General features: G+C 40.6%; 3 protein-coding genes across 5 annotated transcripts in view; 2 read left to right on the forward strand and 1 right to left on the reverse strand.

The window, feature by feature from the left end:
• Window positions 1–335: 335 nt before the first annotated feature.
• On the forward strand, window positions 336–9,699 carry LOC133403702 (mucin-2-like). 2 transcript variants are annotated; one of them, XM_061678850.1, is made up of 5 exons: window positions 336–411; window positions 2,149–2,370; window positions 2,495–4,612; window positions 5,912–5,972; window positions 9,347–9,699. In XM_061678850.1, exons 2-5 carry the CDS (start codon window positions 2,208–2,210, stop codon window positions 9,411–9,413), a joined length of 2,409 nt encoding a protein of 802 aa, XP_061534834.1. In that variant the 5' UTR covers window positions 336–411; window positions 2,149–2,207; the 3' UTR covers window positions 9,414–9,699. The 2 variants fall into 2 exon arrangements, with proteins under 2 accessions (XP_061534834.1, XP_061534835.1); XM_061678851.1 differs by having other exon boundaries at window positions 345–411; window positions 2,200–2,370.
• Window positions 9,700–10,567: 868 nt separating this feature from the next.
• Window positions 10,568–13,947, reverse strand: LOC133404475 (small integral membrane protein 28-like). Its single transcript, XM_061680393.1, has 2 exons — window positions 13,733–13,947; window positions 10,568–11,434 (listed from the first exon to the last, which is right to left on the reverse strand). The coding sequence occupies exons 1-2, from the start codon at window positions 13,829–13,831 to the stop codon at window positions 11,012–11,014; spliced, it is 522 nt and encodes a 173-aa protein (XP_061536377.1). The 5' UTR covers window positions 13,832–13,947; the 3' UTR covers window positions 10,568–11,011.
• A 6,310-nt stretch (window positions 13,948–20,257) lies between these two features.
• ifngr1 (interferon gamma receptor 1) overlaps window positions 20,258–25,752 on the forward strand; it is a 13,151-nt gene continuing 7,656 nt past the window's right edge. For both annotated transcript variants that reach the window (XM_061680731.1, XM_061680732.1), the window contains exon 1: window positions 20,258–20,562. In XM_061680731.1, coding sequence (XP_061536715.1) covers window positions 20,493–20,562 — 70 coding nt within the window. In that variant the 5' untranslated portion in view covers window positions 20,258–20,492. The remainder of the gene's footprint in view (window positions 20,563–25,752) is intronic.

Consider the following 25,752-nt stretch of genomic DNA (forward strand, 5'->3'; position numbering starts at 1 on the left):
TGCAATTTGCTTGAGTTTGTCGTCTCTTAACATAACACCTACCTACAGGGGTTACGACACTATTTTTTTAACTTTCAAATTCTCCTGATGGGCCGGCATCAGCCCACAGGCTGTATTTCTGACACCTGCTCCTCAGACGGCATTTTGACTCCCGAGCAGACCAACAGTGGCAATTTTGTTGGTGTTCATCAAATGTTGCCTGCCAGGCTCATTAATTTGTTCCAAGCACTCAGAGTCACTGCAGGCACGCACTTTTGACCGTGATCCAAGGTAATGGGGGAAATGACGAATAAGGATGTGGAACGTGAAAAATACAAACAGGTTTGTCCACACTCGCTATACTAACCCATATACATAGAAAGTCAAGTGACACAAACAAGCCTGCTCAGACACAAGCAACACTCAGACGTGGTGAGAACATATCTGCTTTATTTGCATTTCTATGATCACCCTGCTAATTAGCTGTATGTTTGTGTCTTATGTTATGTAGTTATATCAATACAACCCTCTTATATTTATCCGTGTGTCATAGTCACACACATACAGTACAGTGTAATACTATCGTGTTGTTTAATCATGCCATATTGCTTCTTTGTCATGCCAGATATTTATATACGTGTGGCATATATCAATGCACATACAATGTTAGATTCTCAGGTTGTTTGATCTTGTCATGTTTAGTCATCCTAATATTAGGATATTTATCTATATGTAAGCCAGTGTCATATATTCACACAAACACAATACTCGACTTCATTTTGAGTTTTTTGTTTCATAATGCCAAGTTATGTCATATAGTCATACACACATACGATATTTTGGCGTAACGTTGCTTAATTACCCTCCTATTTATCTATATTCATGCGTTGTACATGCTATATGGCCATGTTATTTAATCACAACATGGTGCTTAGTCATCCACTTACATTTATACATAACTATCACATTTATACACATTTACTTCGGCATGTCATATGCTCATAATGCAATACGCTATGTTCAATTTGTTGTTTAATCATGCCATGTTGTTCAATTGTATAATATTTATCTATATGCATGTGTGTGGCATTTATTAATACACATACAATACATAATGCTCATGTTGTCTAATCATGTCGTGTTATTTATCATCCTACTAGTTATCTAATATATGTCTGCTATCATATTTAGCTATATGCGTATGCCGTATATTCACCCACACAATAACCCATACTCATCGTCTTTAAATCAGGTCAAGTTTATCTACTGTATATGCATGTGCATGGCATATATTCAAACATAACAAAATACTCTATGCTGATGTTTAATTGCGTCTTGTTTTTTAATCGTCCTGCTTTTCAGATACTGTACTCCTCCCACAACATGCATAATGAACTGCTTGGCAATTTAGCCCTTGGCAGACGCAATCCTCCTTGCACTCCATTAATCTCTTTGCATGCACAATTAGGTTGCTGCCAGTTTTTGCTTTGGCAAAACGAAACGACATCAAACTTTAGAGTATTCATTGAACCTAACCCACATGTTTCTGTCAACCTCAATGACAATTAGTGAAACTAGCATACAGTACGTGTTTTGGCTATTTAGAGTCTTGGGTGTGTCTAACATGTCTCTTATCAGGTCCTGACTCCGTGTGGTTTATCTGGACAACAAAAAAATAAGACAAACACTCACCAGCCATTTTCTTGTCCAGGCTGGGCAGGAGGTTTACACTATCTCCCATATCTTCAAGTTCTTCAATTTACTGGATGATCTTAAACTGAGGGGGCACGGTGGGAAACTGGTTAGAGCGTCAGCCTCACAGTTCTGAGGACCGGGGTTCAATCCCCGGCCCCGCCTGTGTGGAGTTTGCATGTTCTCCCCGTGCCTGCGTGGGTTTTCTCCGGGCACTCCGGTTTCCTCCCACATCCCAAAAACATGCATTAATTGGAGACTCAAAATTGCCCGTAGGTGTGAATGTGAGTGCGAATGGTTGTTTGTTTGTATGTGCCCTGCGATTGGCTGGCAACCAGTTCAGGGTGTACCCCGCCTCCTGCCCGATGATAGCTGGGATAGGCTCCAGCACGCCTGCGACCCTAGTGAGGAGAAGCGGCTCAGAAAATGGATGGATGGATGGACCTTAAACTGATTGGTTGGTTTGTTTTATTCCAGCATTTTTCAGAGGTCTCAAGTTCTGAGAGATTTATTTTGTCCTCACAAAAGCCCTTGAGATGAGGTTGGACTGGACTATGCCGCTGCTGGTCTTGTCGGTTCTGGTACTAAGTTTGTCCCAGGGCCGCATGATCTCCAGATGTGAACTGAAGGCAAGACTTGAAGAGGCCATCCAGCTCCCTGAAGGCATTGAAAAGTTCAGAGAGTTCATCATGTCAGTAGGTGAGAAGATTGATGAATGCTGTCCAAGGCTTTTGAAAGATTATCTTTACACATTCAACACAGACGACTGAATTTTAGGGTTCTGGACACAAGCTATGAATAATGTTGCCTTCATGCTTTGCAGTAATATGTGAAATAGAGAAGATGTCAAGTCTGAACTCCAACATGGTCAGGACTACCTCTATTATGCCGGTCATCCTTGAACAGACAACCAATGCCACAAGACCCCCTGCACCTTTACCAACAACCAACACCACAAGACCCCCTGGACTTCCAGCAACAACCAACACCACAAGACCCGCTGAACCTCTTGCAACAACCAACACCACAACACCACTTGAAGCTCCAACAACAACCAACACCACAAGACCCCCTGAGGCTCCAACAACAACCAACACCACAAGACCCCCCGAACCTCTTGCAACAACCAACACCACAAGATCCCCTGAGGCTCCAACAACATCCAACACCACAAGACTCCCTGAAACTCTTGCAACAACCAACACCACAAGACTCCCTGAAACTCTTGCAACAACTAACACCACAAAACCCCCTGAACCTTTACCAACAACCAACACCACAAGACCCCCTGGACTTCCAGCAACAACCAACACCACAAGACCCGCTGAACCTCTTGCAACAACCAACACCACAACACCACTTGAAGCTCCAACAACAACCAACACCACAAGACCCCCTGAGACTCCAACAACAACCAACACCACAAGTCCCCCCGAACCTCTTGCAACAACCAACACCACAAGATCCCCTGAGGCTCCAACAACAACCAACACCACAAGACTCCCTGAAACTCTTGCAACAACCAACACCACAAGACTCCCTGAAACTCTTGCAACAACTAACACCACAAGACCCCCTGAACCTCTTGCAACAACCAACACCACAAGACTCCCTGAGGCTCTAACAACAACCAACACTACAATATCCCCTGAGGCTCCGTCAACAACCAATACCACAAGACCCCCAGAAGCTCCAACAAACAACTCCACAAGACCCCCTGAAACTAGTGCAACAAACATCACCACAAGATCCCCTGAGCCTCCAACAACAACCAATACCACAAGACGCCCCGAACCTCTACCAACAACCAACACCACAAGACCCACTGAACCGACAACCACCAACACCACAAGACCACCTGAGGCTCCAACAACAACCAATACCACAAGATCCCGTGAGGTTTCAACAACCAACACCACAAGACCCCCTGAAACTAGTGCAACAACCAACACCACAAGACCCACTGAACCGACAACCACCAACACCACAAGACCACCTGAATCTGCAACAACAACCAACACCACAAGACCCACTGAACCAACAACCACCAGCACCACAAGACCCATTGAACCGGCAACCACCAGCACCATAAGACCACCTGAATCTGCAACAACAACCAATTCCACAAGACCCCCTGAAGCTCCAACAACCAACTCCACAAGACCCCCTGAAACTAGTGCAACAGACATCAACACAAGATCCCCTGAGTCTCCAACAACAACCAACACCACAAGACCCACTGAACCAACAACCACCAACACCACAAGACCCATTGAACAAGAAACCACCAGCACCACAAGACCCATTGAACCGGCAACCACCAGCACCACAAGACCCATTGAACCGGCAACCACCAGCACCACAAGACCCATTGAACCGGCAACCACCAGCACCACAAGACCCACTGAACCGACAACCACCAACATCACAAGACCCATTGAACAAGAAACCACCAGCACCACAAGACCCATTGAACCGGCAACCACCAGCACCACAAGACCCATTGAACCGGCAACCACCAGCACCACAAGACCCATTGAACCGGCAACCACCAGCACCACAAGACCCACTGAACCGACAACCACCAACACCACAAGACCCCCTGAGCCTCTCATAACCATTGCCACAAGACAAACTGAACCAACAAACACCCCCACGGCAGTCAGTCCTGAGTCCTTAAACATCTCTATACAATTTCCCGATGCCGACGTGGTCCAGATAGCGCAGCAGGCTGAGATGGAGGCACTGAAGAAGCATGTGGATGGCTTGTGGAGGACGGAAGAGACGGCGATAGAAGGCAGTCGGCGGCGGCGGCGGCAGGCCACAGTGGCAAACCCGCAGTCTTTCCGCACTTATTACGGAGTTTTCCAGCTGTCAGACTCAGATTTCTGTTTTTCAACTAATCCTTGGACGGACAACTTCTGCATTACATCCTGCACTGGTGAGTTATCAAGTCTACTTTACATGGACATATGATATACAGTGACTCCTCACATATTTGCAGTTCGGCATCCGCAAATTCACATATTTGCAGATTTTTTTTCATGGAACCTATCCCCCGTTATTCACAGAAAACTCACAAATTAACTGTTTTTACGCTAGAGCCAAAGCAATAAACATATTACTTTGCTGCCATCTCACTCAGTGATACATACAGTAGGTACTATAATTTTCAAAATACATTAGTGTCGCAACTCTAAGCCAGAGGCAGGTTAGACTGGTGTTGGTAATTTCATAGGCGAGAGCAGCCTGGCGACTCTGATAGCAGCTGGGCTGTGCCACTGTGGGAGTGTTTACAGACAACTTCATTCGACTCCTCTCATTCCCTTTAAATGCGGCGCATCTGACAGTCTCAACAGAGACTCTGTGCGGAAGAGGACAATGTGTAATTGTCACTGTTCTCTAGCCATGATGTGGCAACATGTGAGCGGAGGTACAGGATGAGGTGATGATAACTACTGGTGACTTAAATATATCCGTGGAGCTCAATATTTGTCTGCCTGTGCCCCAAAGAAATTCACCAAAATCACGTTACACCAGGGGTTTCACCTGCGCGAGCAGTTTGTCGCGGTCTGAGCAGGCTTAAGTTTAGATCGACACTCTGCCCAGAAAATTGTCACTCCATCAGGCATATATCCAAGGACACACCCTCGTTGCACCTTGGTGCAGACTGATCTGCCAAATTGAAAAACACGCGCAGCACAAAAATCTGAATCCGTCAGCATTTGCGCACCACAACAGATCTTTAGTTGGGCACTTACTGTACCTTACGTTGAGCTGCTAGCCTCTAGCAGCTGATCAGCTGTTAACATCCACCACAACCAATAACCATCTGGACTGTTCTCTACGTCATCTTTGCAAGTTTACAACCCTGTTTTCTCCTGCACACAAGGAGGCTCGCCTGACTGTCAGACCACAAGTAGAATCTTCCCTCATTACGCTGCTGTTCGCTGTCAATTTGGCCAAAAATTTGCCGGTGGCCAACGCTAGATACACTTCCACTAACATTGCACCTTAGCCCAAGCCAGGCGTTTAGGCACCAACTTCAGGCATGACAGAAGAGCACAAAAATATACAGATAGGTGCCAAAAGGTGAGTTTTCCAGAAAGTAGATGTACTGCAGGTTCTACATTAAATTTCACAAGTCGGTGAGTTCGCATAAAGTAGCTCCCAAATTGGCAGGAGTTAACTGCATATTATGTTTACATATATTAAATGAACTCTCCTTTCCCCATTCAAGCGTTCAGAGATGATGACATCACGGATGATATACAATGCTTTGTGAACAGTCAGCACTGGATGTAAGTGACCATCATGTCAGCTTTTGTCTTTATGTTTCTTCTATCTGTCTTATTTAACCTTTATCTTGTGACATACGGTAGTAGATCATATGAATATGATGTACAGTATATAATGACTGGAGCATAAATAGTCGAGTTTCCACACCAAATTTCAGGTAAGTGCTTCTGCTCGGATGAGCGGTGAAGCCTCTTCAAAGAACCAGAACAGTCCAGTTGTGATCAATTCAATACCCTGAGAATGAAATGAACTGGATAAATGAGAACATTCACAGGACACCACCAGGAAGTAACAAGTGAAGAAACTGTTAACAGAGTCAAAGATCTACTTTTGGCTTCACACACAAACATAGCAATAGTCAAAACGAAGAAATCTCTCTCCAAACCTCTGCATCAATGTACATGCAGGTGCCAAAAGCCTGGTAACAATGAAGCATTTAGACATCACAATAGCACTTAAAACCTGATCCAAACAGACTCCAATTGTTCTTAATCCACACACAAAGCACTAATGTTTGTCCAAAAGAATAAAAACTCATACCCTACCTTAAAAGGTGAGCTATTAACGACAATTCTTGACTGAGCGCTCCCCCTTCCAATCTCGGCAGGCATGGCTAATTGATAACGAGAAAGCTAGGTACGAATGAAGAAATTATACAGTACATCAAAATATCGCTTTAAACCTTCACAAAATACATTCAATGTGTTCACAACACACACAAAACCTTATTAATTTGCACCGGACTAAAAAAAAGACAGAAATAATTAACGGCGGCACTTTTTCTCTCTCCATATTTCCATCTTCAAAGTCGTCCCATCCATATTGCACATGCTCTTAACCAGGCGCCAAATAGCGAGTTAAGTTAGCTGCTAAAACCGAGTATAAATTAAGCATTGAAATAGCGCTTGACATGTACTCAAAACACTTTTAAAGTTTTCTTAATACACAGAAAGCACGCATGTTTGTCCAAAAGAATGTAAACCTGAACACTACCTGAAAAGGGGAAATATGAACGATGATTCTTGTCTGAGAGCTCCACCTTCCGGCCTCAGCAGGGATGACTAATCAATGACTGATTCAAATGTAACAGACATCAAAGGAGCACTGAATATAAATTCTAATTGTTCTTAATACACACACAAAGTAATTGTGCTTGTTCACACGTACATGGATTTGTAAAGGGGCACTAAAAAAATGATGAAGCTTGTTTGAGAGTTTCCTCCTACCGAATTTTGCCACCCGGCAAGGCTCAACGGTAGGACAACAGATCGATTACAATGCTATTTAGCACATTTAAGCAGAGGTGGGTTGAACAGGAAAAAATTGTACACAAGTTAAAGTAAAAAAAAATCCATACACTGCTTAACAATATCACTTTAAATAAAACCATGGTCAATTTATAAAGCAAAGCAAAGCAAATGTATTTATATTGCGCATTTCATACACAAGGTAACTCAATGTGCTTTACATGGTTAACAGCATTTAAAAATAAAGGGGGGAAACTGCTTATAAACATTAAAAACAAAGAGAAAAAAATACAATTAAAACAGCGTACAGTGCAAGAAATATCATTTAAAAGAGGAAATGTTCTAAAAAGCATTTTTTAACCTGGACTTAAAAGCACTTGGGGCTGACGTCACTTCTGTTGGCAACTTATTCCATTTGTGTGCAGCATAATAGCTAAATGCTGCTTCACGATGTTTGCTTTGCACTCTGTGTTCCACTATTTGACCTGAGTCTGTCGATCTCAGAGCCATTCCATTAGCATTTAATTCATGTATTCAGGACCTAAACCTTTCTAAACCTGATTTATAGACCAGTAACAGAACTTTGAAATCTATTCTAAAGTTGACTGGAAGCCAGTGTAAAGACTTTAGAATTGGAGTAATATGCTGTGACCTTTTTGTTCTGGTCAGAACTGAGCTGCAGAATTCTGAATGAGCTGCAGCTGTTTAATGCTCTTTTTGGGGAGTCCAGTCAGAAGACCATTACAATAGTCAAGTCTACTTGAGATAAAAGCATGGATGAGCTTCTTCTGGTCTGCTTGACTCATGCAAGCATTCACTCTGGATATGTTCTTCAGATGGTAGAAGGCACTTTTAGTAATTGATTTGATCTGATTTTGATAAAGTAACAAGAATGAAGGCAAATTCAGCCACAATAAATGGTCTTCAATGACTTTTCTTTTTTTACACACATGAAACAGCACAATAGGCTTATCAGGCAGAGTTTATGATATACAATAATTATATCAAGATAAAAATACAAGTAGTCAATGTAACAGAGTAAAAGTAGTGTTTATTCAGCACAAAAATCCATCCATCCATCCATCCATCCATTTTCCGAGCCGCTTCTCCTCACTAGGGCGTGCTGAAGCCTATCCCAGTTATCATCGGGCAGGAGGCGGGGTACACCCTGAACTGGTTGCCAGCCAATTGCAGAGCACATACAAACAAACAACCATTCGCACTCACATTCACATGTACGGGCAATTTAGAGTTGTCAATTAACCTACCATGCATGTTTTTGGGATGCGGGAGGAAACCGGAGTGCCTGGAGAAAACCCACACAGGCACGGGGAGAACATGCAAACTCCACACAGGTGGGGCCGGGGATTGAACCCCGGACCACAGAACTGTGAGGCAGACGCTCTAACCAGTCGCCAACCGTGCCGCCACAGAACAAAAATACTCAAGTAAAAGTAAAAAGCATGTTGTATTAAAAGTACCCTGACAAGTGCAATTTATCCAAAAAGCAAATAATGTGTGTCAACTTTCATGATTTTTGCTAAAATCTATACCAAATTGTCATATGTAATAAGTATTGAGCTATTGCAAGCATTCTTTTTTTTACCAAAATCATTTTTTACTGTAACTTGAACAATAGTTGGACAAATTATTATACTTGACTTCTGATTTCAAAACTAGTTATCCATTATTATTTGTGTGTCTGTGTAATATGATGAGGCGATTAAAGGTTTACATGGTTTCACAATCATAACGGACCTCAGAGGGAAACCATAAGCACAATGAAGTCCATGACAAAATGATCTTAACACCCCCTGTCTAGAGTACCAGCCAATCAGATCAACACTAGTATTGATTGGTCGTATAGTATTGCTAGTATTCTTACACATTTTAGTTACTGTTGTTAACCGTTTATTTAATACAGAACCGCTAAGGTGACATGAAAGAAAAAAAACTTTGCGATCCCTAGTAAAATAGGGAACGCAAATTATTTTGCGAGGGATGTCATCTTAGGACTTACGTACTGATCCAGCCTCTGATTGGTTGATTGATTGAAGAGCTGCATCCCAATACCTTTGTACATATGACATATTTGCCGTTGAACTATTTTCTTCTTGTCCAACCAACAGGAGTGTATTCCGGACGGCCAGCATGGAGTGTTACCGGGCCACCAACTTCTTCGAACAATGCAAATGAACTAAACACAGCACCAAATGGCAGATTTTTAAATTGTTATGATTTAAACATACATACGAAAGGCTTACTGAGGTTTACTGTATTTGTTTTCTTGTTCGTTTGAATTTCTTTCTTCATTAAATATGCACATCAGATTCCTACAAATTAAATGGTTTTCATTCTCTTGATTTGCTGGTGATGTTGCCAAGATGGGAAAAGTGTGGCCTTTGTTCCACATTGTGGGCCACTGGATTTTTTAATCAGGTCCTGGATACAAAACAAAAAAGATATTAAATGTTCAAACTGATGAACCTTTTTGGGTTTTTCTTTTTGCAAATATTCTCTTGTTTTGAATTTGTCTGCGGCACGTTCCAAGAAAGCTGGGAGATGAGTAACAAAAGACTGGGAAAGTTGAGGAATGCTCAGAAAAAACCTGTTTGAAACATTCCACAGGTGAACAGGTTAAATAGAAACAGGTGAGAGCCATGATTTGGTATAAAAGAAGCATCCCCGAAAAGCTCAATTGTTCACAAGCAACGATGGGCAAGGTTCATCACTTTGTGAACAACTGAATGAGCAAATAGTCCCGCAGTTTAGGAACAACGTTTCTCAACATACGATTGCAAGGAATTTAGGGATGTCATCATCTCCAGTCCATAATATCCTCTAAAGATTCAGAGAATCAAGGATGAAAATTAACATTGAATGCCCCTGACCTTTGATCCCTCAGGTGGCACTGTGTTAAATCATCGTATCATCGTATCATCATCGTATCAGGGATATTGCCACGAGGGCACAGGAACACAATTCATCGCTAGATCGACAAAAGCAATTATAACAGCGCTAAAGGCATATATCAACAACTCCCTGAAACACAGCCGGCTTCTCTGGACCCAAGCTAATCTGAGATGGACTGATGCAAAGTGGAAAAAATGTGCTGTGATCTGACGAGTCCACAATTCAAACTGTTTTGGGAAATCTTGGACGTTGTGTCCACCGGGCCAAAGCAGAAAAGGACCATATGTGTATATAATATGTATCAATTCATCTTATTAATTTGATTGATTGGTTGATTACAATTGAAGTAATTGTAAAAAATTAAAATGATTTATTTTTGTTTCACCTGAAGTATTTTACTCATATTTAATCTAGAACTGCCACAAATCGATGACCACTTTGCCACTTTTTCAACTTTCTTTATTGACTGTTGGGCAGCAGGGGGCAGTAGAACATCACAAACAAGCTGACATCACAGGAAGGAAGAAGAAGTAGAAGCTCATGATCAAGTCATTACTGGTCACTTTTCCGTCAAGAGGTCCGGTCTAGTTGAACATTTGGAGGCACAAATCCTGATGAGGGTGTAGCCGCTAGGCAGGTGTCTGTTATGTTAATATTGTGCTGTCATGGCATGACATCATAGCATATAGCTCAATTCATTTCAATGGGGAAAATGCATTGGAGTAAATTGAGTTACGAGCTTGGTCACGGAACAAATTAAACTCGTAAATCAAGGTACCACTGTATTAACAAGTGTTCTGTGGATTATTGCGAGGAACTGACTTAAAAACAAAAGCCGAGATGTGAAATGATTGAAATCACAAGCAGACAGGAGAGTCTTGTCACACGTAGCGACCACTGGACCTGACCTCCGGACACAGCTTGGCCTCCAGATCCTCAATCTTGATGGACTCGGCGTCCTTGGAGCTGCCGAGGCTGGCGGCTCTGCTGATCTTGGTGAGGGTCTCCTCGTAGGGGGGCGGCAGGTAGACCATGACGAAGACCCCGTCTGAGCCCGTCGAGCTGGTGCTAGCGTGGCGTTCTGCGTTGCGGGTCAGCGATGACAGCAAGTCGGCGCCGCTCTCGGCGTCCTGCAGGTCCAGCGCAATCACGTTGGTCAGGCCCAGCTTGGAGGCCGAGGCGGAGCAGCGGCGGGAGACCAAGACCGCCACCAGGACAAGCAGCAGGACCGACACCGCTGGGAGGACCACGTACACCAGCAGCTCAAACTTCCTGTCCTCTCCCAGGTCATTCCAGTTGAAGCCCTGCATGCATGAGAGTGCACGTTATACAGTGAATTTTATTTTCCCTACGGATGGGCGAGCATTGTTACCAGGTATCAGTATCAGACCGACACCGGCCTTATTTCAAGGTATCGGGTACTTCTGAAGCCTTCTGATACCAGCCACCGATACTTAAGGCTAAAAAATCTGATATGGAGTAAGTCCTCCTCATCAATAGTTGGCGTTACACTGCGGCAGTTTGACACATCGGTGAATCGTTATGTACATCGGAAAGAAAGGTCTTTGTGAACAATTATACGTCATTGTGTTAATTGAAATGTTATGTTTCTAGTGGTATTGGTACTCGGCTATCAGTGAGTAATCAAGAATGAATCCTAATACTGGTATTGGTCTAAAAAAAAAGTGGTATAGAACATCACGTTTTGACAATAATGTATACAGGCAAGTCAGAATTTAGAGTTGGGCGCCTTTAGTGTAGTACCACATTGTGCCACAACATACCAGGCAGCATTGAGCTCTGCTGGAAGACATGCAGCGTAATTAAGAGCAAGAAGATGAGGCAGAAAAGGTCCCCAACAAAAAGTCCCCAAAGTTGTTATGTTGTTCCCATGTCGCAGAGAGAATATATGCCATTGAGCGTTGTTGTATTTGTATGTGTTGCTGCTCAGTGTTCGCTAAAGTAGCAGTTGTCTGAAGGTTTGGAATTAGCGAAACATCTATGTTAATTTATGTTAGCGCGTCTGTGGCATTTTGCATTACATGCTAGCATTAAGCGAGCAGACTTTTCTTATTTGGTTTGGTTTAAAATTTGTTGTATGTGTTGTGTTAAAGTAGCAGTTGTTTGAAGGTTTAGAATTACTGTAACGTCGAGGCTTATTTCTATAAGACTGTCTATGGTCTTTGGCAGTGTATGTTAGCATTAAGGTAGCAGACTTAGGTTATTTTGTGGTTTGGTGGAGCATTTTGGAGTTTAAATACACAATGTTTAAGTCTGTTTTGTTGTATGTGTTACTGCTATGCACATGTTAAAGTAGCTGTTGTTTGAAGGTTTATAATAGCCGTAACATCAATGCTAATTTCTGTCAACCGCCTAAGGTATGGTGGTATGCCATTATGTGTTAGGGTTAAGCTAACACACTTTTGTTATATGATTTGGTGCGTGCAAGAAAAATTGAAGGATTTTTTGTTTTTTGGGGGGTATCTTCTAACAGTCAACTTTTTTCACATTTGCAAATTAAAAAATATGTATGTATGATACGACTATAAATTGCCCGTAGGTGTGAATGTGAGTGTGAATGGTTGTTTGTTTGTATGTGCCCTGCGATTGGCTGGCAACCAGTTCAGGGTGTACCCCGCCTCCTGCCCAATGATAGCTGGGATAGGCTCCAGCACGCCCGCGACCCTAGTGAGGAGAAGTGGCTCAGAAAATGGATGGATGGATGGATGGATGATACCTTGTAACATTCAACATATTTTTTAAATATCTGTTTTAAAAAAGAGTGTGATTCAACATAAAACAAACTATCAAACTAACAGTTCGACAACAGTATAATATCTTCGAAGTTGAAACATTCTACATTTTCTACTTAAAAATTAGGCAATCTTTTGTGACATTCAACATTTTTGTAATTCATAATTTTAAAAAATGTGATATAGGTATCAACATTTAAAAAAAAACATTTTTAATAAAAAAATAACGTGATTCAACATTAAAAAAATTATTATTCAATTCAAAAACAGTACATCTTGTAAGTTGTAAAATTCAACTGAAAAAAATAAACTTTGTTCCACCAAAGAATTTGGCAATATCTTTTAGCATTCCACTTTTGTTTGACATTTATAATTGAAAAAAAATTATTGATATCTTTTAGCTTTCAAGATTTAAAAACATGTTTTTAATTTTAAAAAATTGTGATTGAACAACTGAAAAACAGTGTCCTATCTTGTAAATTGTTACATTCAATTTTGTCAATTTTTCTATATTTTGTTGCTAAGTAGCAATCATTTGTTTAAATATTGTTTTAAATAAAAAGGGTGTGAGTCAACATTAAAAATACAATTGAAAAACAGTGTCATTCTAAGTCTAACTATATTAAAAACTATTCTTTCTACAATTTTCAGCTTGTAAGTTTTCCAGTGAATAATGGAGGAGAGGTTCCCCAAAAAAATAAAAATTAACAGTAATTAGGTGAATATACAAGTAGCAATCACAAATATCCTAGGGGACACTGTAATCCAATGTCTAGTACAAATACCTAAAAACTATCATTTACTTCCCACCACTGGAGAGAAGAAAAGGAATGTTCCGGTGGGCCTCACCTGTTGCTCGTGCGTGGAGGGCACTGGCGTCGCCCAGTCGTAGGATCCGCGCCCCGCCGGGCCGAAGCGCCGCCAGCTGCTCTCCAGGAGGCTGCGCATGCTGCCCAGATGAAGATGTGATCGGGTCCCGCTCACGGACGCAACTTTGAGAGGCAAACAGGGTTGGTGGCGGGGTGGGAGGGTTAGTGTAATGGGTTTGGGAGGGGTGGCGACTCACGTGTGCACACATGCATGCGACCCAATATCAGGATTCAGGTCAGCAGAGAGATTTACTTCTGCCCCACATCACTCTCTTTGCCTGCGTGTATGTGTGTGTGTGTGTGTATATATGTACATGTGAGCGAGAAGAAAAGTGACGTCATCTTTCCTCACGTGGAACACACTATTTGAAGAATCAAATCTCAAAGCCAATGAAAACATTTGCATTTGTGTTGTGTTCACTTCAAACGCTCGCTCACTATTACACCACACGTCTCACTTTCACCTTCACTGTGTCACTGTCATGCTGAAATCGACACTCCCTGATGCGGTCTCACTCGTTATCACACCAGCTGTTTCACCTCGCCATCACTCTCTAGCTCTCAATCGGAATTCTACATTCTGATAAATTCTTACTTGCTTTGTAGCACTCTCAAATTCACTCTCATGTGTGCCTTCTTACACACTTTACTCGCTTTCATGAGAACTCCCTCACTCTCTCACTTTCATGTTCCCCTCCAAACACTTTCAGTCTCACACTCACGTTCATTGTGTCACTCGTGCACCAATTCTCTCACTGTCATCTTCACTCTCTCATTCTGATACTCACCACACATCTCACTCTCTCACTTCCACAATCACCGTCCACCACTTTCAGTCACTGTCTCACTTTCACACACTCTCCAGCTGACTCACGATCACACCAGCTGTCTCACCATCATTCTCACAACGATGCTCACCTTCACACATTTTCAGGCACTGTCTCACTCTCCTCTTCACTCTGTGAGGATAAGTGGTTCAGAGAATAGATGGATGGAAATAATAGGTCACGTCTGCTTGCTTCAACACATTCTCAAGTACACTCTCACTCATGATCACACTGTCACACCAGGAATCTCACTTTCACTCTCTCACTCTCAAGCTGCATTCGACACTGTCAGATTCACTCTTACTTGCTTTGTCCTACTCTCATCTTCACTCTCACACTCATGCTCAATTAAACACACTCTAATACACTCGCTTGCCATCACATCAGCTGTCTCACTCTGTGTCCTGCTCCCTTCAACACACTTTCGAACACTCTCACTCACAATATCACTGCCATAACAGGTGTCTCACTCTCACCTTCACTCTCTCACAATCATGCATTCTTTCAAACACTTTATCTTGATCACTTTCAATCATTCTGTCTTGGTCTCCCTTTCACTCTGTTACTCTCACGCTCACTTTTACACACTCTCCAATACACTATCACACCACACTCTCATATTCACTCTCTCACACGCATGCAATTTTAAATCCCTTCTAATAAACTCTCACTCACAATCACACCGCCTGTCTCATTCTCACTCTTATGCTCACTTGGACACCCTCTACAATAAATTATCAGAATCACTCTTGTTTTGCACTCTAACTTTACTCTCTGGATCGCATATTCATTTTGTCACTTTCTAATACACTAACAATCACACCAGCAGTCTCATTGTCCCCCTAACTCTCATTCTCATGCTCACATTCAAACAATCTCATGCCACTTCAACACTCTCTAATTCACTCTCACTCGCAAGCACACTCTCACTTACATGCAGTTGCCTCTGCAGTGTCACACCAACACAGCCTGTTGGCGTGCCACCATCCTCCATTAATCCTGGTTGAAATATTACATGACACAAACACACGCACACACACACACACGACCTTGCTTTTATAGCACATGAGCATGTGTAATGTAGGCATGATTACACACCAGACCACAGATTACACATACACACAGGCATGTGTATGTGTGTGTGTATCTGTATATATCCATCCATCCATCCCTTTTCTTAGCCGCTTCTCCTCACTAGGGTCGCGGGCATGCTGGAGCCTAACCCAGCTATCATCTGGCAGGAGGCTGGGTACACCCTGAACTGGTTGCCAGCCAATCGCAGGGCACATAGAAACAAACAAACAACCATTCGCACTCACAGTCCACACCTACGAGCAATTTAGAGTTGTCAATGAACCTACCATGCATGTTATATATATATATATATATATATATATATAAAGTTATTGATGATTTAAATTTTTAGGCCATTGTAGTAAAGACATTGTAGAGACAAATGCACTAATTTCATGCTAGTCCAATGCAAATGTAATCTGAACAACAAGATTTCTTAAACTTGTATGGGAAAAATCATAAACAATGCTAACTTTTATTTATGAAGAACAGCTTTATTCGATGATAAAACAAAATCAGCAGTGATCATACAGGCTAAACTTTACTGATTGGTGTTAAAACCTTATAGCATTATACTTTACAGTTTTGTTGATAGAATCCATTTACAGAGCAAATGGTGGTGGCCCACTGAAATACACTTCTTGCAAAACGGTGAAGACGAAAGTGCATAACGTTAAAGAAATAAACAGGTTCATAGCAACCATGTGAGTTGCACAATTTACTGTACATTTGTTGCCCTTCAAACTCTCTTGATGCAAGTGTATAAACGATCCTAACTACTCATCGCACTATTGCCTTTATACATTCATAATAACGGTAAAGACATGCAATTGTTCAGACACTTTCACAAATTCATACACACCCTAGAAATAACCATTTATTTTGCTGTCTGCTATTGTGTTAATGCAAAATGGTTGCCTCATCCTGGCACTTCAGCTCACAGCTCCCTGTGGTGTAATGCAACTCTTCATTGAAATTAATGCTAAAGATAGACCGCTTGTAAAAGATTTGCATTTGTGTTAGTTTTCATGGAAACGACATATTAAGCAATAGGAGAAAAAGCCAACATACCCAAAAATGCAATTGGCATCGTCAGAAAACAAGTTACAAATCATGAAATTTCATATGGGACATATAATGGTAAAGACATTTTGGCATTAGAAGTGTGAAAAATATGACTCAACAATATTTTTTTTTCTTAGAAACAATTACATTTTGAATGATAACAACTGCCATTAAATCAAATACTCATATCAGTCAAATTAATTGAGTTTCAAACTGAAATTCAGTGGGGTAGGTCTTTAACCGTTATTGATCAAAATTATATGAAAATGACCCATCCATCCATCCATTTTCTGTACCGCTTTACCCTCACAAGGGTCACGGGCGTGCTGGGGCCTATCCCACCTAACTTCAGACGAGAGGCGGGGTACACCTTGAACTAGTTGCCAGCCAATCGCCGGGCACATACAAACAAACAACCATTCGCACTCACATTCACACCTAGGGGCAATTTAGAGTCCTCAGTCAACCGACCATGCATGTTTTTTGGTTGTGGGAGGAAACCGGAGTGCCCGGAGAAAACCCACGCAGGCACGGGGAGAACATGCAAACTCCACACAGGCGGGGCAGGGATTTGAACCCTGGTCCTCAGAACTGTGAGGCGGATGTGCTAACCAGTCGTCCACCGTGCCGCCTGAAAATGACCCATATACAGTAAATTAAAGTGGTAGCAGGAGGTCAGTGTTTAATGAAAAACTTTTCAAGATCTAAACACCAGACAATCGGACCCTTTAATTCTTTCTAAATCCTAAATCCTCCATGCAGACGCCTTCAGTCACACCCCACACACACAAACATGCGCACACACTCCACACACAAATATGCACACACACACACATGCACACACACGCACATACCGCAAACATACACACACACACACAAGGGGCGGAGCTATGGGTGGGCCTGGAAGTGTACAGGCCCAACCAGATTGGCAGACTGCCCACCCAGTGATATTCATGGAAATATATATATTTTTTAATATACATGTAATTTGATTTAAACGTTTTTGTGATTTTTATTTTATTGAATATTAAGAATTGAGGCGGCACAACGGGCGATTGGTTAGCACATCTGCCTCACAGTTCGCAGGTTCAAATCCGCCCTCGCCTGTGTGGAGTTTGCTCGTGTTTCCCGTGCCTGCGTGGGTTTTCTCCGGGTACTCCGGTTTCCTCCCACATTCCAAAAACATGCATGGTAGGTTAATTGAAGTCTCTAAATTGTCCCTAGGTGTGAATGTGAGTGCGAATGGTTGTTTGTTTATGTGTGCCCTGCGATTGGCTGGCAACCAGTTCAGGGTGTACCCCGCCTCTCGCCCGAAGATTGCTGGGATAGGCTCCAGCACTCCCGCGACCCGTGTGACGATCAGCACTACAGAAAATGGATGGATTAAGAATTTAATATAGCCGACACAAAAATAAAATCGAGCCTCGCGACACTTGAGTTCATCAGCAATCAGACAGCGGGACGTTATGCTAATGGCGATGTGGAGTTAAACAACAGCAAAACAATTTTCTGTGAGCCACTTTTTGAAAAAAAACCATCTAGAAAATTCATGTACAGCTGCAGCATCTGCAGCGGTTGGTCACGAGATGTTTATTGACTTGGGAAATGAGGGCAACACGTCCTCGTCGCCATCCCGGGGGACAAGTCACGCTAACTCTTATGCTAATGATTCAGCGCCGAGCCAGAGAGCGCCATTGGCGGCGTCTAATGACTGTACACCTTTTTGATTCATCATCGATGGACGAACCAGCGACTCAACCCAAGCTGATAAGATTCCCTGCTACTGTCATGGGGGTGGAAAATCGCGGTCATTCAACGCCTGAATTCTGCCACGCCAGCTGGTGGCAGAATTCAGCGAACGCGGTCGGTCGTCACTCGCCAACATCTGCGCGGACAGACGGACGCAAGGACGGCGGACTGCAGCCCGCAGAGCGAATGTCGTGCTCGTGGGATTATATGTTTTGCGTGCCCGCCCGTGTAATTACTGCTCGCCGCTCTGCAGCGCAGGATCACGACTTGCGTGCAGAGGCCTGTCATGACACCACTGGTCATGCAGCTTAATCCTCAAACTGCCACACCCGCCAGCCAGGCCGCCAGTATGGCCGTCGTCCGTCCCAGATGTTGACCGGAGGGCTGCGACAGCCGCCGTGCTCGTCTACCAGCAGCAGGGGGCGCTGTGCCACACACAAACTCAACGACAATGATGGCTTCGACTTGTTCAAAGGAATCCTGCACACACTTCAACTGATCGACTCTTTCCTCTTTTTTCCACACTTGATTGTTTGCCTAGTCGGTTGGTTGATGGGTAGATGGAGTGGTTGCTCGGTTAGTTGATTATTTAATTGATTGTCTCCTTGGCTCTTCAGTCGATTGATCGGTTGAGTGTTTGCTTAGCTAATATACTGAGCAATTATGGTTTGTTAGTTGACAGTTAGTAGTTAACTGATTGGTTATTTGGTTGTTTAGTCAATTAATTGGTTGATTTCTTCGCTTATGGATTGAGTGCTTGTTGGTTAGTCAGGTTGGTCAGGTGATTGATTGGTTGGTTGGTTGATGGCTTAATTGAGTGGTCGGTTGATGATTTAGTCAGTTGATCGGTTTGTTGGTCAAATGATTGTTTAGTTAATTAATTGACTGTTCTGTTGTGATTTAGTCACTCTATTTGTTGCTTAATTGATGGTTTGAGCATTTGGTTGGTTGGTCATTAGATTGAATGTTTGGTTGGTTTGGTAGCTTGGTCAATTGATCGATTGGTTTATTTGTTGGCTCGGCTAGTTTATTAATTGGTTGGTTGTTTGGTTGAATGAGTGAATTGATTGATTGATTGTTCAATTGATTGTACTATCTGTAATCCTCGAAGGTTTCTTTCAACAGCGAACCTCAAAAATGCAGTGGCCTCTAGGTGGCGCCCAAGACTGCAACTTCCGTCAACCTGGGATCATACCTTCACAATAAAAGTCAAATTTAAAAGTAATTCTATTGCATATACCCAATCACATTAATAAGAATTTACTTGTGTGTGTTTTTTTAAAGGAATTGTGCTGTTTTTACATCATTTCACTTTGGGGAATAAATACAGTTCAACTCAGTCGTTCGAAACATTCACAATCATTAAAGAAATACATTCAAATAAAAACTCATTATTAACAATACGTTTTTATTGTCTAGTTGGTTGATTAGTTGATGAGTAAACAGATGTTATAATAAAACCTCATTAATATTTTCTATTGCTCATATCAGAAGCTTGTGAATAAATTAGAGGTTCAATAGAAGACAAAAAGTCTGTTTTTTGTTTTTATTCATTTATACTTTTAAATCATTGTTTGTTTATCATCCTTTTTGGTCTTCATTTATGTATACATTAAAACCATTTGTTTGTTTGGCATCTATGTAGAATATATTTTTGTGTAAGATTATGTATATGTTGCTGTTTCTTTGTCGTTGAATGTACTGTACAGCGTTTGTTGCTGTAATTTTACAGTCTTAGTTTCTGGTTTTAATTTGAAAGCGGATGTGACGTAATTCCAGGTGATTTTTCGGCTCGGGACAGGTAAAGTCCGATTGTTAGCAGGCGCTCGGTTAGCAAGTGTGAGGAAGCCACCGGGAATGGGTTGCCTAAACGTCTGACTGGAGCCGACCACAAGTTGTTGGAATTGACTTTTTCATGTGGAGTTACGAGCTTTGGTGTCGACTTGTAAAGTGTGGCTTGACTTTGTGATGAGGGCACGCGTGGCTTTGGCTTTGATATTTGATTTTGATTAACGTGTGACAGCAATGCTGGGGATTGCTGCGTTCATGGTCCTCCTGATGCTGCTGGAATTGGCGTCGTCAGCCCAGCCTGCTGGTATGTTTCTGTACTCCACATTTGTCTCTTTTCTCTTCGAAGTTTAAAAGTTCTTTTTGGTGAAGTTTGTTGTTAGAATTTCGGTTTATGACGGAGTTCTCGACCCCTACGTCCCCCTTACGTACGTAGGTCGGAGCACAGTAGTGAACAAAATCTATATAATATTTGCTGCGTTAGTTTAGCTTCTGTTTCCCGCGAACATCGTGAAATGTATCAATTCATTTTAAAAATAATTTTTAGAATTAAATAACTGGTTGGCGAGTCATTGAAAATAATTAAATAAATAAATCAGTAAATTCAACAATTAAAATACATGAATACTTGTTTAAAGTATGTCAATACATTAAACAAGAATTTATTTTAAAAGTATAGTACATTAATTGGTTGCAAATAGCATAACATGAGTAAAATATATATTTTGTTACATTTAATAACTATTAATTGAATTATGTAATTGGTAAACTTGTCATAATAAAATGTTTTATAAATATAATGACTGGTTTTATTTTATTATTAAAGGTATTTATTTATTTATTTATTTTTTTTAGTTGTATTTTTTAAAAAACCTCACCAACAAATGTGGCCCAGGTTTATTTTACATCTCAAATGTGACCTTCTAGTCACAAAGGTTTGCCCAACCCTTCTACCTCACTAAACTGATGCAGTACTCAAGTTTCAATAAATGTAAATGTGTAGGAAATACCCTTGTAAACCATAAAGAAAACAATTGGAAACATTTGAAGAAAAAAAGAGAATTCCTCATGTATACTCTTGTGGTTGTGCAGCATGAATTAGTAATTCATTCGTTGAAAAAGATGAGCTGACCTGCTGAAATATTGTTTTGTCTTTCTGCCTTCCATTTTCTACAGTTTTTTATCGAGCTACCAAACAAGCATAAGCAACTTAGCTGAGAGACTCGAATCCTAACTTTTACTGCGCTCAAAGTGCAAGACTGAATTGCAGTGCCTACATGACGATCATGCCTTCATTGCTCCGATAAGCTATGATTACAGTACAATAGACAACAATAACATGCAGAAGAGTGCTTCTTGAACTGTTTATAACAAGTACCAACTAAAAAATACTCCAAGTGCCACTATCATGACCAACATTAGACATTCCTCAAAAACGAGATGTTTTATACCTTAAAGTAGATGTAATATTATTGTAAGCCACTGTAACGTATACACGGTTTGAATATTAAATGGTGTAATGTTGGAATATTCAATGTAGGAAAATAAAATGTATTGAACACAAAAGTCATAAATTGTATCTAAATAAATGTTCAAAAACTAATTACAGATTTAAATGCAAATGTATTGACCTTAAAAGTTAAATACAACTGAACTCTACTTGTGATTCTTCTACATACCACCTGTAGCATGCATAGCACATTTAGATTATTATGACAACAGCACATTTGTTCTCACATTATTGTCACATTATTTTGTGAGATCACGTGTGATCACGCAAGACTTCGAGATTGACGGTGGAACAGAATCTTTGTGTGTGTGGTCTGCTGTGTTGAGATTCTTGGATCGTATCACACACATGACGACCAAAACTGTTGAATGCCCGATTTAAAAAAAAAAAAAAAAAAAAAAAAAAAAAATAATAATAATAATCTTTGTTTGGGGTCTGTAGCAGATAAAAAAATGTTTTGAGTGGAAAAATCTTTGTGTGTGTGTGTACCAGGCTTATAGTTCGTTTGTTACATTGTTTAGTTGATCAACTGATTTGTTGGTTGATTGATTGGTCAATAGACTTTTTTTCTGAAATACTTTATTTTCACATACATTACTTTTAAAATCAAATAAGACATCCATCCATCCATTTTCCAAGCCGCTTATCCTCACAATGGACGCGGGGGTGCTGGAGCCTAACCCAGCTAACTTCGGGCAGGAGGCGGGGTACACCCTGAACTGGTTGCCAGCCAATCGCAGAGCACACAGAAACAAACAACCATTCGCACTCACATTCACACCTAGGGGCAATTTAGAGACTTCAATTAACTTACCAAGCATGTTTTTGGGATGTGGAAGGAAACCGGAGTGCCCGGAGAAACCCCACGCATGCACGGGGAGAACATACAAACTCCACACAGGCGGGGCCGGGGATTGAACCCCGGTCCTCAGAACTGTGAGGCAGACACTCTTCTAACCAGTCATTCACCGTGCCGCCCAAATAAGAAATTTTCTGTTAAATATATGACTTTTGTTCTTGAAAATATACAACTTTTCCTCTCAAAAATGTGATTTTATTGTTGTAATATTCCGACCTAGAAAATTAAAAAAAAAAAAAAAAAACAATGTCTCAAACCTGCAACTTTTTCTTGAAAATCGATGACTTCTTGGAATATTACATCTTAAATCTTGAAACTTTAACTTTTTATCCCTAAAATATACGACTCTTGTTTTATTACTTTTAATCGAAAGATCGACCACATTTTCTTCTGATAATACTACCACTTTAACCTCGAAAATAGGACTTTCTATATGACTTTGTTCTCACAATATTACAATTTTAATCTCGAAGATAGTTATTTCAAATATGTCTTTTTTAAAATCTTAAATATGACATCAACTATATAAAATCTTCTCAAACCCTTTACCTAATAGCATAATTACCTAAGTCGTTTTTAACTTTCTGTCACAAAATGTATTTAAAACAAAAACACTGAGCAGGAAAGTCCGCAGACAGATCGTCCTTTCTGCTTAACCTAACAGCCGAACAGGACAAAAACAAAAAAAGCTGTGCTTGCTAAAAATCATCTTTTTTTATGTCTATGTGCATTGTCATTCATCCAGGTCATGGTCATTCCGCGACGGTTGAATCAAAGCACCTGATTGTTAAATTATTTGTGCTTTTTCTTGTTTTCTGAAAATGTTTCATAATGAGGTGGTTAGCGCATCTCCCTCACAGTTCTAATCCCAGCCCCGCTTGTGTGGCGTTTGCCTGTTCTCCCCGTGCCTGTGTGGGTTTTCTCCGAGGACTCCGGTTTCCTCCCACACCCCAAAAACACGTGTGGTAGGTTAATTGGCGACTCTTAATTGCTCAGCTGTAGGTGTGAATGTGAGTGCGAATGGTTGTTTGTTTTATGTGTGCCCTGCGATTGGCTGGCGACCAGTTCAGGGTGTACCCCGCCTCTCGCCCGAAGATAGCTGGGATAGGCTCCAGCACGCCCGCGACCCTTGTGAGGATAGAGCGGTACAGAAAATGGTTGGTTGGTTTAATAATGACTTTGGCAAATATGCAAACAGGCTAACGAAATATTGGACCGATTTAAAATAATAATAATAATAAATACATTACAAAATATCTAAAAAATTATGCATTTTTTTTCGAAAAATATTGTATATCTATATTTCCAAAATGTAAACAAAAAGTTCTTCAACATGACTTTTTTTCTTAAATATTCAACTTTATTGCCCAAAATGCACAATTGTATTCTTGTATTTTTATGGCTTGAATCTGGAAATCTTAATCTGGAAAATATAACTCACCCCCACCCCCCAAAAAATATCTCAAATATATGATTTTCTTCTTATATTACAAATTTAATCGACAAAATCTACTACTTTTTTTCTCAAAAGTAGAACTGTATTCCCAATTATATGACGAAGTAAAAAAATCTCAAAAGTCTCAAATTTTCAACGTTTTTCTCTATCTGACTTTCTTTCTTGTCATATAACTACTTCAGTTTTGAAAATAGACAACTTTATTCAGGTAATATTATGACTTAAATCCTGAAAATGTACTTTTTTTCCCCCCCACAAAAAATGTACTTTTTTTCCCCCACAACTTAAAACTGAAATCTCCAATATGACTTTCTCTGAAATACTTTGAAAATATCACCAAAAATATGACTTCATTCGGGTACTAACACAACTTTAATCTTGAAAATAAAAAAAAATTATTGTAAATATATGACTTCAGTCTCAAAATTGTACGTTTTTTTTCCACCCTACATTTCTGACTTTTTTTCCCTCATAATATGACGATTTAAATTTAAAAAATCCACAACCTTTTTTCTGGTAATAGTATGACTTTAATCTCAAATGTAATTTTTTTTCCTCAAGCCAATGATTTTTTTCTGAAAGTCTTTTCCCCCCCCCTCATTTTACGACTGAAATCTCAAAAATGACTGACCTAAAAATATTTCCAAAATATTAAAATTTATGACTTCATTCTCATAGCATTATAATTTTAATCTTGAAAATATAACTCTTTCCTCAAATTTATGAATTTTTCTGGAAACCGTATTTCCCCCCCCTCATAATAGTATGGCTTAGTTCTCCAAAATAAGACTTATGTCTGGAAAGGATTTCCAAAATACCTCAAATGTGTACCTGACTTCTAACTTGTAAATTTATGACTTTAATCCTGAAAATGTTTTTTTAAAAAAATCCTCAAACCTGTGACTTTTTTAAGGCCAACCCTCAATGTCTTATATCTAAAAAGGAAATCCGTAGTAGTTATCATTTGTCTGTAGAGAAAGGCTGAAGTGACTTTTGTTGCATTGAGTGTTGATGGTAAGGTGGCGGTAAGTAACATTGTGGCGATGCGTTCGTGCTCGTCTGTTTCAAAGCATGTTTGAGATTTTAGGGAATAAGCAGTTGCCTAAAGAAAACAACAACGAGGCATGTTGTTATGCGAGTGAGCGGGAATGTTGCAGAGCGGGTGCGTGAGTAGCCAAAAACTACCCTCCTACGCTTCTGTGGGACGTCAAGCAAAATTAGATTTTCTACTTCTGCCAATAGCGATTGATAATTTTTGATCATTCACCCTCATCATCATTCATTTATCCTATTAGGGATTACAATAACAATAAAAATACAACACAACTTTGATAAAGATTGTGGTTCTTAAATGTTTTGCGTATGACTCAGGTTTTATATCCAAAAAATCTGACCCTAGATTTAAGCTTTGGACAACAAAAGTTTTATGTAAAATAATGAGAGGGTGAAAATAGATTTGTTTTGGAACGCTTGGAACAGAAACTTCCTTTAGGAAGACAGGACTTCTATCAATACCCAAAGATGCAACATTCTGTCGAAAATGAAACCTATAAAAGGTGACCGTATGGGCTGATAGACATGTTTAGAAAAGCTTATGATTTGAAAACTGATAGGACATTTTTCTCAGCGATGTAGAAGTAGCTGTGAAATCTTAAAACATACTCAACATCTT

This window comes from Phycodurus eques, chromosome 6 (assembly GCF_024500275.1).
Source record: "Phycodurus eques isolate BA_2022a chromosome 6, UOR_Pequ_1.1, whole genome shotgun sequence".
In the NCBI taxonomy this organism is placed as follows: domain Eukaryota; kingdom Metazoa; phylum Chordata; class Actinopteri; order Syngnathiformes; family Syngnathidae; genus Phycodurus; species Phycodurus eques.